The sequence below is a fragment of the Pleurodeles waltl genome, chromosome 8 (genome assembly GCF_031143425.1).
Source record: "Pleurodeles waltl isolate 20211129_DDA chromosome 8, aPleWal1.hap1.20221129, whole genome shotgun sequence".
Lineage (NCBI taxonomy): Eukaryota > Metazoa > Chordata > Amphibia > Caudata > Salamandridae > Pleurodeles > Pleurodeles waltl.
Window position 1 is genome coordinate 1,132,274,102 of NC_090447.1, and position 17,437 is coordinate 1,132,291,538.

The 17,437-nt window shown below is 47.1% G+C and overlaps 1 protein-coding gene across 4 annotated transcripts in view; it reads left to right on the forward strand.

Annotated features, from left to right (window-relative positions):
• Nucleotides 1-17,437, forward strand: part of NAA16 (N-alpha-acetyltransferase 16, NatA auxiliary subunit) — a 476,406-nt gene that overhangs the window by 94,249 nt on the left and 364,720 nt on the right. For all 4 annotated transcript variants that reach the window (XM_069205334.1, XM_069205337.1, XM_069205335.1 and 1 more), the window contains exon 6: nt 13,196-13,349. In XM_069205334.1, the coding sequence (XP_069061435.1) occupies nt 13,196-13,349 (154 nt within the window). The remainder of the gene's footprint in view (nt 1-13,195; nt 13,350-17,437) is intronic.

The window sequence follows — 17,437 nt, forward strand, 5'->3', positions numbered from 1 at the left end:
AGGTGCTAGTTGGGTTGATTATGCCTTATAGAATTCGCCCGGTAGCCCATCTGGGCCAGGCGTCCTACCATTTGCCAGAGAACGGATAGCTTCCTGTATCTCCGATATCAAAGGAGGACCGTTCCTCACACTGCCTGGCCGTAACTCTGGGCAGATGCACCTCAGCGAGGAATAGCTCGATGTCAAGAGAGGGACGCAGGTCAGTATCGTTTAAAGACCTATAATGTGTGTGGAATGCTGCATGTATTGAATCTTGCGTGCATAACAAATTACCTGACTGTGCTCGACTCGATAGTACCGCTCCAGTAGAAGTCTCCTTGCGTATCAACCGGGCGAGCAAAGCTCTGGCTCTGTTGGCTCTGGTATGAGTGTTGGCTGAATGTGCCGTGTAATTGAGGCATCTCAAACGTTTAAGGAGTTCTGTATTAGTTTTACGTACAGCCTGTAGGTGAAGTAAGGCACTAGGGTTTCGTATCACTTCTGATTCATGCTGCAGCAGCTGCCTTTCTATTACTGACACGTCCTGGTCCAGCTGCCTGCGCCCCCCAACATTAAGCCCTATAGAGTGCGCTGGCAGTGCTGCTTTAAATGCGTCCCACTCTACTGCCCGAGACGATGCCGTGTCTGCATTAAGTTTAAAGTAGCTAGTGATCTGCTAGCCTGTTGACTCCTGGGACGCTGCATCCTCCAGCACTGCAGGCTGCATCTTCGACGTAGGGACAGAGGACTGCACAGTCCCATCCCAGTCTAGTTGTAGGTATTGAGGGTTGTGATCGAAATGGGTATGGCCCAGATTGTCAGTGTGTACGACTGCCGGTATCAGGCTGACTGTGCAGAGGCACCTGTCAAGTCGGACATGTAAGCCATGAGTAGCCAAATAAAATGAGTACACCTGTGCTGCAGCATTATAATGACGCCAGATATCCGTCAGCTGCCAGTGGTGGAGCCAGGTGACTACTGCGCGGGCATTGGATATAGCGGTAGTGCGCTCCAGTGGTGGAAATGGCCTATCCAGATGTGGGTCTAATACACAATTCAAATCCCCTCCAATGAGCCAAGAAATATTGCTCCACTGTGCTAGTAATCGGTTGAGCGCATGGAAAAAGGGGATTTGATCTGTATTGGGGGCATAGATATTGCCAAGAAGAACATGCCTGCCATTAAGTTTACCCCGAATGAATACATACCGGCCATCAGTATCAGTGACCTGCTCTGTCAGCTCAAACGGGGCCCCCGGTCGAATCCATATCATGACTGCCTGCGCGTAGGAGGAATAATTCGTAGAATACACCTGCCCCCTCCGTTTTTTCGCAGCGCCTCTGAACTCGTTAGGTGCGACTCGTGCAATAAAGAAATAGGAGCATTACGGTGCTTCAGGTAGGAGTATATGGGTGTGCATGCGACCGATCTTCCATGTTATAACATTAACTTGCGCCATTTTGCAAAGGAAGAACAGGGGGAGGATCTGCGTGCATGTGTCATGTAGCTGGAAGTGTGAATGACGCGCGTGAGGAAGCAGAGCAATGTTCAGGAGGTAATGCCATAGTTTGCCTAGTGCCAAATGGGTAGGGGACAACATGTAACGCAGTGCAACAGTACTACAATGAATACTAAGAGAGCGGCACACCAAAACAAGTGGCCACCCAAACTGAATAATTACAACTAAGGCAAAGACAGTTGGCCTCACAATAGGGGCGACTAGCTGAGAGCTCACAACATTTAGTTACAGAGGGCACTACATGCCACTTAACAGCTAGACCAGTGGACACGGCCATATAAGGAGCATTCTACATCGGCAGCGGCTGCACTTGTATTGAAATGACATGAATATAACAACAGTTAAAGTTGATAGTGTCTGATGCCCATGGGGTTATGTCCAGCGGGCCATGAGCACTTTGGACGGATGGCCAAGTAACAACTGAGCTCTCTCCGTCAGAGGACACAGAGCCCAGAGTGCCCGGACTGGAGCAACGTCCTGCAGTGGTGCGTGCTGCCGCCTGCTGCACAGCACTGCGCCGCTCCCGAATTCTCTGATCCAAATCTGGGACCACAGGAGTCCCCACTCCTGGACACATCTTCATCCTTCGCCCCCACCACCTCGGTTTCACCGCACACTGCAGCCCCCTCGCTGTCCGGACTGCATCGAGTGAGTAGCCCCCCCATCCAGGTTCTCCACCCAGTGCCTTGCCTCCTCACGTGTAACAAAGAAGTGCGTGGTGCAAGCGGCTACCATACGGAGTCTGCCTGGAAAAAGAAGAGAGTATGTCCGCTCCCGAAAATATCGCTTAACTGCCAGGAAGCTATTGCGTTGTCTCTGGACCTCAAGCGTGTAGGCGAGGGAAAAGCATTTTTGGCACTGTCCACCTGAACCTCTGCCAGGGAGCGGGTCTCCTTTATCACCATGTCCCTATCACGGTAGTGAAGGAAACGTATCACCATTGTTCGCGGGGCAGCACCCGTCGGGGAGGGGGGCCAACCCGCTACGCTGTGCTTGTTCAATAGAGAAAAAATGTGAGGGTGTTTCAGAGAGGAGAATAGTGCGCAGCCAGGTGTCGATGAATTGCACGGGATCCAGCCCCTCGTGCCCTCCGGCAGGCCCACTAAGCATACATTGTTCCTACAGGATCTGCCCTCTGCGTCCTCTGCATGCTGCTCCAACACTTTCACTCTGTCCGTTTGCTCCCTCAGTGGAGCATCCAACATATCTGTCCTGGACGGCAGAGCGGTCACAGTGTGTTCCATCAGCGTCACCCTGTCTGCCAGTTTCCTGTGATCTGCAATCTAAGAGACCCAAGTCCGATGACACTGCGTCTTTTTTGGACTCTAAAGAAGTTTGAGTGTTGTCAATGGCAGACAGTACCGCATCTAGTTTGTCCTCCAGGGCACCGGAGCGTTCCGGGTTAGCCATGATGGTCGTTGGCTGTGGCGGGGGCCCTCAATGGTGCGACGCCGGTGGCTGCCCCCCTGTCCGCTGGCAACCCATGGCCCACAGCGCAGCACCATCCTCAATCCGACACGTCAGTACAATGGGTCCTGTCCTCCCTTGTCTGCACTCAGGTCTGCAACGTGGAACCTGTTAAGGGGTCACAGCACCAGGGAGACCGTTCCGCTAATAGCACACTCCACGTGCAGAGACAAGGATATAAATGGCGTGTCTTCTATGGTGGCGATTAACAAATGCACCTTCCGGAGTCCGTCTCTTAATGGCAGTACATCCAGCCTGCCGGCAGGCCCCGCACTACCCTAATGGTAGGGCCCGGGCCTCCAACTCATGCAGCCGCTGTAACTCATGCCCGTTTAGTTAATCACATCCAACGCCGGCCTCAGTCAGTCCAGTGCCCCAATTCCACAAGGGCATCGACCCCGCGGTAACGCGAGTCACGTCCGTAGTATGAGCTAAATGCACCAATTACAGTTTTTGCCCTATAACTCCTGCGTGGCAGCCCCTTTGCCGAGGGGCCACCAGCTCACCATGTCCTCAATCGTCTCTCTGCTTGCGCGTCCGTTCCGCGTAGCTCAGGGGTTACAGAGGAACCCCTGTTTCCTCTCTCCTCAGCAGGCTCCCCCTCCCCCACGAGATGACATTCTTATGGCATAGTAGTGCGGCTAAGAAACGAATCGCAGCGTGTTTGAATAAGAAAGGGCGTCTAGATTTGTGCAGTGGTTTTGGACCCTTTAGCAACTGATGGTCTCTGAGAAACCTATTATCACCCTAATTACACTGAGAAGACATTTATAAGAATATGGTCAGCCATGCTGAAATATGTCCAGATTGAGTTCTGATATTTGTAGCTGCTAGGTTGAGAGCTTTGCAGTTGTTCACATGATCTAGTTATAAGCACCTTGGACATCATGTTACCGTCAATTGTAGTGGGAGAGTCTAACATAGTCAAAAAAATACGTGTGAAAACCTGAACGCTTTTTTTGCACAATGATATATACTGGGAACCTTCTGAGTGGAGGAAGTTGATTAGTTTATTGTTGCATATCCTTTACGTCTCCTATGCGAAACATCTTAAAATTGGAAATAGCATACCTACAAGGCTAGTATCCCTGGAAATCTTTAGTAATATGTCATGGTGCTAGTCACTGGCACTTACGTCACAGTGTGTCCCATGGGCGCGGGTCAGTGCTGACTTGAGTTTTAACAACTTGTGTACTCACATTGGTGGCCTGTACCTCAGAATGTATTTAAATGTGGTTCTGGCTTTTATCCCTCATGACACTTTTTTAATACTTTTCCCCCAATTACCTAGACCAGCATACTTGGAAGACATACTATTTGCGCAGCAATAAAATGGTCCTTTGGACAGGTCTTTTGTTCATGGTTCATAGTTTATTGCTAAAGGTCTGATGGAATTGAATGTCCACTGAGGAAATATTATAAAACTTCCTAGCTTTTGTCACAGAAAAGACATGGAAGTATGGATTAAAATTTCTTCCTTCACATTTATTGCACATTTTCAACCATTCAGAATCATATCCACGAAAATCTAGCTTTCCCAGAAACATCTGGGAAGCATGAACATAACAACATCCAGTCAGGTAACAAATATGTCCATATACAGCCCTCTGCCTCTTTCAGTGCTCACTTTTTCTTCGTGCAAATCATGCCCTGGAAAACATCTATTTTCCTGTTTGGAAACATGCATCCCTACTGAGAAAGAGAGTGAAAGATACACTTCTGACATGCACAAATGTGCCTCTGTAAGTCATTCACTAGCAATATATCTACAGTTCATTAACTTATTATGAACTAGGACACGGCATTGTCAAAGCTCAAGAAATAACATGAGGCAACAAACAGTTCCCAGACCTTAATATCAAGAACAATGCACTTACTGGTAATGGGAGGAAAACAAAGAGATATCTTGCCGGGTGGGATAATCTCCGTCTTTGTGTCATTAACAGAATTGAAACTTTCTGTTATAGCACCCAGGAAATTTGGTATTATTTAGGAACCATAGACGAAGATTACACTAATTCAAAGCTTGCCTACCACCAACTGAGCAAGATCCACCATCGGCTTGATGTAAACTTTCTTGAGCGTGGAGTTGAAGTAGCAATCTGCTGCGTACATTATATTCTCAAGGCAGGCACCCAAGAAGAATGTTTTCAATGCCATTTCCCCCTCCAGTTGAATGAGCCGCAAAAGTCTGTGTCAGTGCCATTCTCCTGCATCATTCATCTCTGCCAAAGGATTAAAGTGGGGGAGTAGACCGTTTTGTACGGCTCCCGTAATGCAATGAGAAGTTGATGTTCCCCTGGAGGGCATACCTCTTCTATCATGTTTTCATTTGCCTTCAAACACTTTGCAAGACACAGTTTAGGGGAGTTAGCAAAGCCTGGATACGAGATTAGGCTGGAATTGGATTTAGTAAGTCTAGTACTTGTAAATTCTAGTAATTGCAATACTCTACCTGTAATTTTGAGGACTCACACATCAGAGACCATCCTGCAGGACACCAGGCAAAAAAGCATGACCCAATTTCACCCAGGACACCTTTCCAACAAGAACCTGTTTGGTTGCCGGGATACAAAGAGATTAAGAACCCGGGTAACTTCGCAGAGAGAAGAATTCCTAGGTTCCAGGGGCAGCGAAAGACTAACTCCTCAAAGGAACCTTCTTATGAAGCGGTGTTCTCCCATTGGTGCACCATCAATTGGGGCCGATATAGCTTAATGGAAAGAGTTTACCAACCTATAAGCCATTCCAGCTGCTGCCAGGCTGGCCATAAAATATAGAAATTGAATTATGTCTGCGAACAAGTGATTCACACCCTGTTGCAGGCACCGAACCGTCCATCTCATATTGGCTGACTTGTACCTCTTGACTGTACTGGCTACCCAGTCAGTCATTCGACTTGTAGAGTACAACTTGTCACCCGTGATGGTGTTTCCTTCTGTCCCTTGGGATGGAGCTATGAGCAATTTCTTTGAGTTCATAATGAACCTCAAGCCATCTAAGAGGTTGAAGACTGCTTGTAAGTGCAGGGTGAGTATGCGTTGGCACTGGTCAAAGAAAAGGATGTCCTCTAGGTAGACAGAAGAATGCCCTGCACATGCAGGTTCTCCACCGCAGGCTAGAGGACCTTTTGTGAAACACCACGGGTGGATGAGAGCCTGAATGGGGGTGTGGTGAATTCAAAGGCCTGCAGATGCCACAAGAACTGCAGGAATAGCTTATATGGGCGAAAACTGGGAATTGTCAGATATGCGTCTTACAGATCCAGACGCGTCATCCCTGAAAAGATGTATGCTCTCATTATGAAGTGGTGGTATACCAACCACTCTATGAATACCCAGATGTTGATCACTTGGCGTTTCTTTCTGACTGTCTTGTTGACAAGAAACAGTTGCTGATGAACATGTTGGGATGGAGCAGGGTGGGGCTTATGGTTTCTTGACTAGGAGGGCTGACACTTCTGTGCCTATTAAAGCGGATGCTTGTTCAGAAAACACAGTGGGCTGAGTCACCTGGTGTGGGGATCCCTAGAACGCTACATGGAACCCCAACACCTTTTGTAGGACTGATGCGTTCGATGTGATCTCTAACCATCCGTGGAACAAATTTGCTAAACAGCCCCCTACTTTTTGATGAGAAGAATGAAGTACACTTACTTGTTATAGGAAGCCTGGACTGCCTGACCCCTAAATCCACCTCTTCTCAGAACCTCTGGCCTCTCAAAGGGGGAGAAAGTGCCAAAGTGTGATTGATCGTGCCACTGGCTGTGCTTGGTGTCTTGTTCCCTGGGAGGGTGGTTAAGTGGAGAAGCAGCCGGTCAAGTAGCCCCTGCCACGACTGTCCCCTTAGAAAACCTTGGGTGTGAAATTCCTCTTGCGCCTTGTCTGGGAGATGAAAATTGCCACAAACTTCCCTAGCTCCTTAATGAAGGGTTCAGCAAAGGGGTTTGGGTGTGTGTGTGTTGGGGGTGACACCACTAAAATGGCACAGAGTATTATCGACCCCTTGCTAAGGGATGTCTGTCTCCAGATAGGCAGGCCAGGTTTCCATAGCTGCCCACTTTTTAGATTGCTTATGTGTGACATTTCCATGTGTTCAGTGTGCATATGAGTGACATTCTGTTGCCAAATTTTTGACACTTGGAGTGACACATTAAAGCGAGTAAACCAAGCTATCTAGTCTAGTTATAAAGATAAATGTAAAAAAAAAAACAGCTGTCAAGGTAACATTTTCATGTTTGCATTGTGTATGCAGTGCCTTACATGTGACATGAGTGGAACAAGGCAGTTACATCTGTCAGAAATCACTCATTTTTGGAACACAATGTAGTATAAATGACCTTAAAATAACTGCAATTTTTCCCAAAGTGCTGAAACGAAGGCAAGGACGAGATAGAACACACATCTCTTCAATGTAGCTCACAGTCCAAATTCCCAAGCTGGGTGTGAAGACTTGAATAATTTGGGCCACAGTTGTGATTATACAGAAGTGTCCCACATTTGCTCACTCTCTAGCACATTCCTCTCCCTTCACCTTCTCTCTTTCCCAGTCCTAAACTACCCAGCATCACTCTTTCATTCCTCCTGTCGTTACTCCCATTTTTCCTCATCTTCATCTCTCTGAATCGATCTTTTCCTCCCTTCACTGCACTTTACTCTCTCTCCCGGACCAACACCTTTTGTATATCTCCTCCACCTTTGTCTCACTATTGTCCCATGTCACCCTACCTCATTTGTAGCTCCCTCCCTCCCTCTAGCTTGTCCCATCCTTCTTGGGTCTTTATGCCGTCCCTCTCTCTCATCACTCCTTCTCTCTCTTTCTCTCTCACACTCATCTCTACACTCTTTTGTTTACTCTCATTGTTCCATCGCTCCTTGTAGCTGCGGTTTGTATTTCTAGAATAAAATGGTCTAAATTAGGTGCGAAGAGGCTATGGCGTTACAGCCAAAGGTGTGGACTTAGGAACTATGGAAACACATTTGAGTCCCGGCATCTGCTCAACATCCTGTGTTCTGGGCAAATCACTTAATCTAATTGTCCTTAAAAATGAAAATAAAAAATGAATCTGATCTAGTGTAACGTAACTAGAAAAGAAGTGGTCCTCAATGAATAGGCTGTGTAGTTTGCAGGATCTCAAATACAGGAGTTACAAATTATTATGTTAAGCTTTTGAAAACTCATCTGTTTGACAGTGATTAAGTGGGGCTGTGGTATAAGAATTCTCTGTCCGGGCACCATGAGACACTTAGCACTACCCTCCATCCCGAGTGAGGGTCCCTGCATTCAGCAGTGTCTGAGCAGTTTCAGAGATTGTCTACCTTTCACACTGGTGGAGGCTGCTGAAGCAGGCCAAGAACGTAGAATTCATTCTGCACTGTGAGTACGACCCTCTCACCTCAATCATGGTGCCATCTGTGTGCTTGTCCAGCCATGGACTGTTGAAGCGTCAATCTGGCGAGGACCGTTGCAGGAATGGAAAATGAAACAGTCGCCTGATTGTGTACTTCTCTGGCCAATCACACTGTGTGGTATCCACGTGGACCACTCTGCGGGTCACATTGTTTATCATCATTGACACAGATACATGTATGCTCAGGCTTGGCTTCATGGTGATATCAGTCCATTGCCTGCATGGTGCCGGAGTTAATTTCATCATGTTTGGTGCAGCACATGTGAAGAAGAGTTAAGTGCCACTGCTAAGCATACAAGGGAGAAGGTCGCTCTTTGCAGAGCACACTCATTGCCACGTATGATCACTGTTGAAATGCAGTTCTCAGAGCATGCCTTATGGGTGGTCGTGGAGCTATAATAGTGTAACTAATGCATTTTAGTGCGGTGATGTGGACACCAGTGCTAAAATGCGTTAGTCTAACTCCTGAAACGTGGTACCTGGCAGGGATGGATTTCCTCAGAGGGTGAGGTATTGTAGAGCCATTTTAGTGGTGTCTCCAGGCATGTTATTTTAGCAACTAGGCCTGCTGCGTGTGCCCTTCAGCCTAGTAACGTTTTATTTTATTCCATTTTATTCTTTTATCATCGGCCACATGCTGGTGTTTTATTTGTTTTTATCTTGTTGCTCTTTCGCATGGGAAAGCATTACATTTCTTATCACGACATTCTTTCACTCTGTGCTTTCCTCAAGGCTGCAGTGAGGTACAATTGTCGGCACAAGTGGTACACTGCTTCTCTAACATTCACAGAAACGCACTTGTTTTTACATTGGGACATTTTCTCAGGACATCAGTTGTTTTATATTAAAACACTTCCCTATCCCATGCACGTGAGAATGAGGTTCCAACCAGATGACCACAACTGCATGCTGTTTCACTTCATTACAGCTGCTCGCTGAGACCACGGGTTCCCTGGCCCGCATGGGCATGGTGTCTCTATAGATAACAGGCTTCTTCACTACTGTCCTACTGAGGTATGGGGGGAGAATGTCTTCCCAGTGGGGGAATCCTGAAGGGCGGATTAGGGCTTATCCTGCTGTGCTCTAGCATAGATTAGGTAGGAATTACATATATCGTGCCTAGTGACAGTATGGTGGGACTTTTCCAGTGTTTCACTTTTCTTGTCACCATTTTGCTTCTAGCAGGTTTCATTATTCTAATTATTGCATTTTATGTTATTTTATCTAAGACGCAGCTGATTCAATAAATCTTATTGAACCATTTTCTGCTTCTGTTTGTCTTTGCATGTGTGAGACTAATGGAACTGGGAGAAAAGGATGAGATCTGATCTACCACGATTTCCCTGAGAAGTCACAACATGCACCCAGTTGCCACAAATCATCCTGGCTCTTGGGCAGAGATGAGGCATTGCTACCTGGCCAGAAACGGATTAGGCCGACCGTTGTCACATTATGTGGGATTGGGATCAGTTACCCAAAACTCAGGTGATGCTGCCGCCCAAACCCAACAGCTTCATTGGTACAATGAGAGTCAACGCGACAGAAGCGATGCACATCCTTAATCTTGTTTGCTGATTGAAAGATGCGTGTTGTGGGAAACCAGAGATGTGGAGGCCGTCTATCATTCGCTGGACTGCACCACACATGCAGAGCCAGAAGTACATAGGAAAACTATCCAGGCTGCGTAAGGAGCACAGATTGTGTCCCCATCCCAAGTATACAATACCTAAAACACCTGAGAAAAACACAGTAACAGCAGGCAATTTGCACAACCTTTTTTATGAGGAGCAAGAGACACTTGCGTGTAACTGCATGAGAAATCATAGAAACAGGCATAATAATTTATATGGACATCTGTTACCTGATTGGATGATGATATGGCCATGCTTCCCAGAGGTGTTTCTGGGATAGTTATTTCTTTGTGGATATGTTTGTAAATGGCTGTTTCGGGAAAAAGTGTTCAATAAATGCAAAGAAAGGAAGCGTAATCCTCGCCTCGGGTCTTTACATACACTACTGTGTGACTGTGCATGCTTCTTCTGAAGCGATGTGGATACTTACAAAGTGACTTACAATATGGTTTGCTAGGCTATCACAGGAAAAGAGTCAGGAACAACCTGTGATAATTTGTTAAGTTTACAGGGTTTCGGCCTTATTCTTTATTAGGTTGCTATGTCATATCTGTTGAACTGAGTTAATATGATTTTGGTACTTGGGTAAGTCCAGGGCCCTTTGCTTATTATTTCAATCAATCAGTCAATCAATGTATTTGTAGAGCGTGGCTATTCACCTATTAGGATGCCAAGGCGCTTGGGGGGAGGGGGGCCTTACAAAATTGAAGGTCAGAGAGGATCAGGTGAAGAGCCAAGTTTTGAGGTCCTTTTTGAATTTCAATAGAGTGGGACATCTTCTGAGGTGGATAGGAAGGGAGTTCCAGGTCTTGGCGGCGTGGTGGGAGAAGGACCTTCCTCCGGTTGTGGCCTTCCGGGAGTGTGGGACGGCGGCGCGGTCGGCAGAGCAGCGTAGCCTGGTGAGCATGTAGAAGTGGATTCTTTGGTTGAGGTATTCTGGTCTGGCGTTGTGGAGGGCTTTGTATGCGTGGCTGAGAAGTTTGAATGTGGTTCACTTGTCTATTGGGAGCCAGTGCAGGTCCCTCAGTAGGGTGGATGTGTGGCTGTGTTTGGGTATGTTCTTGATGAGACTGGTGGAGGCGTTCAGGATGCGTTGTAGTCTATTCTCTACCATGGTGGTGGTTCCAGGCATAGAGTACGTTGCCGTAGTCCAAGTGGCTGCGGACGAGGGCCTGGGTGACTGTTCTTTTGGATTCGGTTGGGATCCATTTGAAGATCTTCCGGGGCATGCGCATGGTGTTGAAACAGGTGGAGGAGACTGCGGTTCATCGAGAGTGCTGAGTCCAGGATGAAACCGAGGTTGCGGGCGTGGTCGGTGGGCGCAGGAGCGCTTCCGAGGGCAGTGGGCCACCAGGAGATGTCCCAGGCTGAGGGGTTGTTGTCGATGACGAGGACTTCTTTTTTCTGTATTTAGCTTGAGGCAACTCTCTTCATCTAGGCTGTGACTGCCCGCATTACGTTGTGGAAGTTGGCTTTGGCTGTGTGTTACCTTTTTTTGAAAAATGGCAAAATACATAGTGGTATAGCAATGCTACTTTAGTGATTTTGCTGTAGTTAGATGAGTAGTGACTAAATACTTGGAAGTTAGTAAAAGAGTTAATTTAAAAATTATTTTAAATTTGAACAGAGCGTGTTGTTACCAGATCTTAATTTGTATTTAAGAAAAAAATGGCTAGTGCCCCAATTTTTTCCTAGGCGAATGCTGCCCACCTGTACGACTGGTGCAGCCCGGTGTCTTTGTAACTAGCATCATATCAGCCCAAGGACAGTGATAACATAAACCTTTCAGTTAGCAGGGCATTTGCACTTGTTCTAAATAGGCTACTGTGAGCGAGTTCCACTTCTCTTAGAAAAGAGAGTTGTGGGAGCTACCCCTCAACCGAGAATATTTAGAGTAAAAAAAATAGTACAAACTCAGGAAGCAGAAAACAGCCGGACCACTTCAGGACATAATTCTTGAGTCATTATTGGAAAACTATGTTTTTTATAAAATGTAAATACCCTATACCACTTCTTGGTTAAGAAATAGTTACCCGCTCTTGTGATAGTGATTCATTTTTAGGCTGTGTTACTTCATTGATGTCTTGGAGCGTACTTTGGTAAAAGATTATATGATTAAGTGCCTTTTAAAATTATGTTATATGATATATTGCAATATTCTTAACGTAACAATAAAACTTTGTATTTAATTTTTGTAGAGCTGCAGCGTGAGTGCTGCTGGTCAATTTTTAATTATTAATCGTTAGGTGCATCTTCTAGAAGTGTGCTGTTTTCAGGCATGAGTTTTTACGCAAAGTCCTGTCTGAAAAACAGGTTCCCAACTAACTATGATGAAGGCAACCAAGGGTGATGGTGTAAATGAAAGCTTGCCTTTCCATAATTCAAATAGCATTTGATATCCGTCTTCCACAGTGTCATTCCTTTGGAGTTTATGCTGTGCTTGACCTGTACGTGTAACAGTAAATATATAGGAAACCTTTTGCTGCTACTAAGTTTTTGGTCTGCGCAGTTGAAGGGACACTGAGCACTACTAGTCTTTCAAAAAGGTACAGAACCTTTATTACCCTGTCTACATTTTTTGAAGGAGGTAGTGCAAGGATTATGGGTACCGGGACAACAGCAAAAGTATGTTTTTTTTCTTTAGTCTCCACACGTTCTGTAACTGTTACTGGTGCTGTTTCTTTGGCACAAAGCCAGTACAAGTTTATTGTGTTGCAGAACCGCATTCTATTATGAATGGTGTTCCCTCTTTCTTGGGTAAAGCAAGTTGACACTTAATTCATAATGGATTAATTGTCCAACAAAATATAATATTCTTACCCAGCTACATTAGTTTAAGCTCAATTGTTCTGTACGTGACTTTGCACTCCGCAGTGATTGCTGAGTGCTCTAGTTCCACCTGGTGCAAAGTGTGAGTAGTGTGTGCTGCATGCGGTAGTTTCTCCTGCTGGAGATAATGTGCCTGGCTCTTCCCAATCTATTGATCATGTTTCATAAAATATATTTTTAAAAGCTTCATTTTTTGCAGGGAACTAAGTAACATGGTCATTTGTATGTCACGCACCTGAAGTCTTTTAACTTATTAAAGTTTGTTAGTAAGGTTCCTCTTCTTAACATGATGCTTAGCTGGCCATTCTGTGAAACAGTGAAAAAAATAGTCTGAAAAATGTTTTTTAAATTTCTTTTCAGGTTCCACCCAATAAAATTGACTACGAGTATAGTGAATTAATACTGTACCAGAACCAGGTGATGAGAGAAGCTGATCTCTTCCAAGAATCTTTGGATCATATTGAAGCTTATGAGAAACAAATAGGAGATAAGCTAGTAGTGGAAGAAATTAAAGGTACTTCTGTGGTTCCCTTAAGCTGAAGGGTGGTTGTTTACTTACAGCTATTTTGTTTGAGAGGTAAATAGTTGCATGTGGACATAAATGGAAAGCTGTTGTTTGTATGACAATGATTCATAAATACAAATCTGTATGTAGCTCACGTCTCGAGTTCCACATTTCTGTTTTCATCACTGCTAAGTTTGGATTTATCCCTATAATCCATTGTACCGTCATTGCTAGCCATAAACTCACTCACACAGATGTGCAAAATCCTGAAACACTCAATCAAATTAATAATCTCTTCCCATTTTTACCACATTATGTACCTCTCCACAGGCAACTGTAAGGTACATTTTTCTTTCGTTGTATCCAAAATAGCCCAATCTGATAGAGACCTCTAGTTGCAGTTTCCTTACCTTAGAATTTCCCCCCAGGCGTCAGACTGGATCTGGAGATTTTTCTTCGAGAAGTACCCCTACGTGCCGTTAGGTGGTGTTGGTCGATTTGCGGGCGTTGTTGGCGTAGTGGTCTCCGTGATGACGTCGAAGTTGTATATAGACACCACCACGGTGCGCTGACATCAGTTCTTTTCTTTCCGCACCAGCCTACGCTCCGAGAGAAGAGCTACCCCTAGTTGATTTTTTTACTAACTGCGACATTTTTGTCAAATATTTTTTGACGAGTTTTGGATACGCCGACGGATGTCTCGGAAGACTGGTTTTAAGCCTGGCGAACCCGGTCATCGGATGATGTCAATGACAGATCTGCATCTCATCTGTCTTTGGTGTCTGGGGCACTACCACGACCCGAAGTCATGCTCCCGAGTGTTGGGCCATGAACCTGAACGCTTTGAGGGAGCGGTCCCTGAAGCTCATGGCGGCCCGGCACCTGACTCTGTGTTGCTCCTAGTCTCGTTTGACTGGAAGGTCACGAGACCGCTTGCGGACTCATCACCACTCCTCTTCGTCCAAGTCATCGGGCGATTGGGTCACAAGAAAAAGTCGAAGAAGGCCATATGTTCTTGGACTTCTCCCTGTCGCTCGGACGACTCAGCGCAGGAAGAGCGGTGACGCTCTGGGCCTCTACCTTTTGAAGTCTACGTCTGGGTCAGCACTTCACCTCTGCTTCTTGGGAGGTGGTGCCACCCCTGCCCAGTTTAAAGAGTTCTAGGAGGCCATGTGCCTCATCTTTGGGCAGACCGACCTGTCCTCGGCGCCTTCGGGCCAGGAAAGTTGGTGAGGGCCCCCTCGGGTTCCACATTGGCAGCTTCGACCTCAGCCCTGGGGGGCACCTCCGGATCTGCTGTTGGGTCCATACCGATGCTGGTCGCGTCAAATCAACCTTTCGAAGCGTCAGGACAGACGTCAACGATCCCGACGGCGTTTGGACCCACAATCAACATCAATCCTATACTTATCCCCGAGGAGCCAGAACGGCGTTGCTCACAGTCTGTTCTGTTTTCCATGGGCTCTCCTGAGCCCAGGGCGGATCCAGACCCTTCTTTCTATGGGTATGGCTATGGGGATAGTGTAGAGGGGTCGCTGGACCCTTTAGAATACCAGATTTACCCTGACATGGACTGGGTTCAGGATTTGGGTGACACTAGCGGACTAGATACCTCTCCTGAAGCTGGTATGCTTTCTCCCCCAACTGCCGCTACGGAGGAGGGAGCTTCATACTCCATGGTGGTTGGAAGGACTGCTGAGGTTTTGGATCTCGAGCTTCCTTCTGTGGAGGTAAGGACTAACCTCCGGACCGAGGTGCTTCAGTCTGGGGCTTTCAGTTCGGAACCCCTCCTACCCTTTAATGAAGCCCTTATGGACGTCCTACTGGATACCTGGTCTAAACCCAGCACAGGGGCTCCTGTGAATAGGACAGTTGCCCACCGCCATCTGCCTGCGCCAACCAAGCCAACGTTCCTGACACAACATCCTATGCCTGAGAGCCTTGTGATCCAGGCTTCCTCTTCTTTTGGTGCATTCCCTTACTCTTCCCTGGATAGGTAATCAAAAAGACTGGATAGCTTGGGGAAGAAAATGTTTTCTTCTGCCAGTCTAGTGCTGCAGCCCGTGAACCTCACGTGTCTTTTGGGCTGATACTCCCATAATTTCTGAAATACGGTTGCACAGGTGCTGCCTCGAGTGCTGGAGAAGGCCTGGGTGGTTCTCTCCCAAGCTTTTACTGACGGGAGAGATGCAGCAAAGTTCATGATTCATTGTGGACTGGATACAACGAACTCACAAGGTAAATCAGTTGCATCAACAGTGGCTTTGAGGCGCCACGCCTGGTTGAGGATGTCTGGCTTTTCAGGGGATGTCCAGCAATCTTTAATGGACATGCCCTTTTGTAGGAAGCTGGCCTTGTGTGTGCTGGGTACCTATGGTATGTACACCTTATACCAGGTCCAGGGTTCTCCTATCAGTGAAATGTAGGCATTGTCTAGAAGCCAGGCTCCCTAGAGGTAGCTGTGGATGAGCAGCCAAGGCTTATCTAGGAGACATGCAAAGCTCATGCAATACCGCTGTAGTCACACAGCACTCACACACAAGAAAGAAAACACTCAGTGTCCCAAAAATAAAGGTACTTTATTTTAGTGACACAATTACCAAAAAGTACTAGACAGGCAACCCTCCAATATGAGCTAAGTAACACACTAGATATGTACACTTCTAATCAGTAATAGGCATAAAAAGTAATAGAAAACAGTACAATAGCAAATAGACAATAGTGCCCCTAGGGGGAGCCCAAATCATATACTAAAAAAAATGGAATGCGAATGCAGGATCCCCACATGGTAAGTGGGATGTGTAGAGGGGAGCTGGAGGAACTAGGAAACCCCAAAGGTAAGTACCACAGTGTCCTCCAGCGACCAGGAAGTTAGGAGCAAGTTACTGGATTTTCCCCAAACCCCCCGAAATTAATAAAAAGAAGATAATGCAACACCCAGACGAGACTGCAAGAAACCAGTGGTGGATTCCTGAAGAGGAAGACCTTTGGAAGACTGGGACCAGTCCAGAGGGAGCAGGAGCCACTACCCACATAGCTGTGGTTGCAGGAGTTGGTCAACGTTAGGACGAAGATGGTCATCAGTGCAGCCCTAGAGTCCGTGAAGATTTCCTGGAGGATGCAGTCCACCTCCCATGCCGGATCGATGGTTGCAGTCGGTCAGTGGTGTGGAAGAGCCACCAACAAGCCTTGGCAAAGGCAGAGATAGCTGTGAAGCAAAAGTGGAGCTGCCAGGGACCAACCAGGTCCAGGAGGACTCAACCCATGGGCAGAGTCCTGGGGGACCCTCAGCAAGGCAGAGAGTCCACAGAAGAAAAGGCAGCCCCATCAGGAGACCCAATGGAAGAGGATCCAGGAGTTGCAGAGCAGCCCACGCAGCACGACCGGAGAAGGGTCCCAAGCCGTAGGAGAAGCACGCAGAGGGCTGTGCGTCGCAGGAAGGAGTGCTGGGGGCTACACGGAGCCTGAAGGTCCCTTTGGAGGAGATGCCAACAGGCCTTGGTAGCTGCAAGAGACTGTGCATGGGGGGGTACTGTCTGCGTGGGAAGGCAAGGGCTAACCTCAACTAAAGTTGGACAGCTGGCAGAGAGGACCAAGAGGGCCACTTCAGGCCACCATCCGTGATGCAGGATCCACGTAGCTCAGGAGGAGAGGAGATCCACGCAGCCGGTCGTCGTGGCAGTTTGTGCCTGCAGATGGAAGGGAGTGACTCCTTCACTTCAAGGGATATTCCTTCTTCCTTCTCTTGCAGACTGAAGAATGCTGCCCTCAGAGAATGCACAGCCAGGAAAATGTTGCAGAAGCTGGAAGGAGCCATGGAAACAATGTTGCAAGCAGAGTCTTCATCGTGGATGCAGATTTTCGGTTCCTGGAGGGTCCAGTCGCAGTTCCAGTGCCTAGAGATCGAAGTAGAGGTTGCAGAGGAGTCCTGCTGGAATCTTGCAAGCTGAATCTGAGGACCCACCCAAGAGAGAGACCCCAAATAGCCCTGAATGGGGGATGGGTCACCTAACCAGGTAAGCACCTATCAGAAGGGGACTCTGATGTGTCCTGCCTGACCTGGCCACTAAGATGCTCCCAGAGGCCTCTGCCCACCT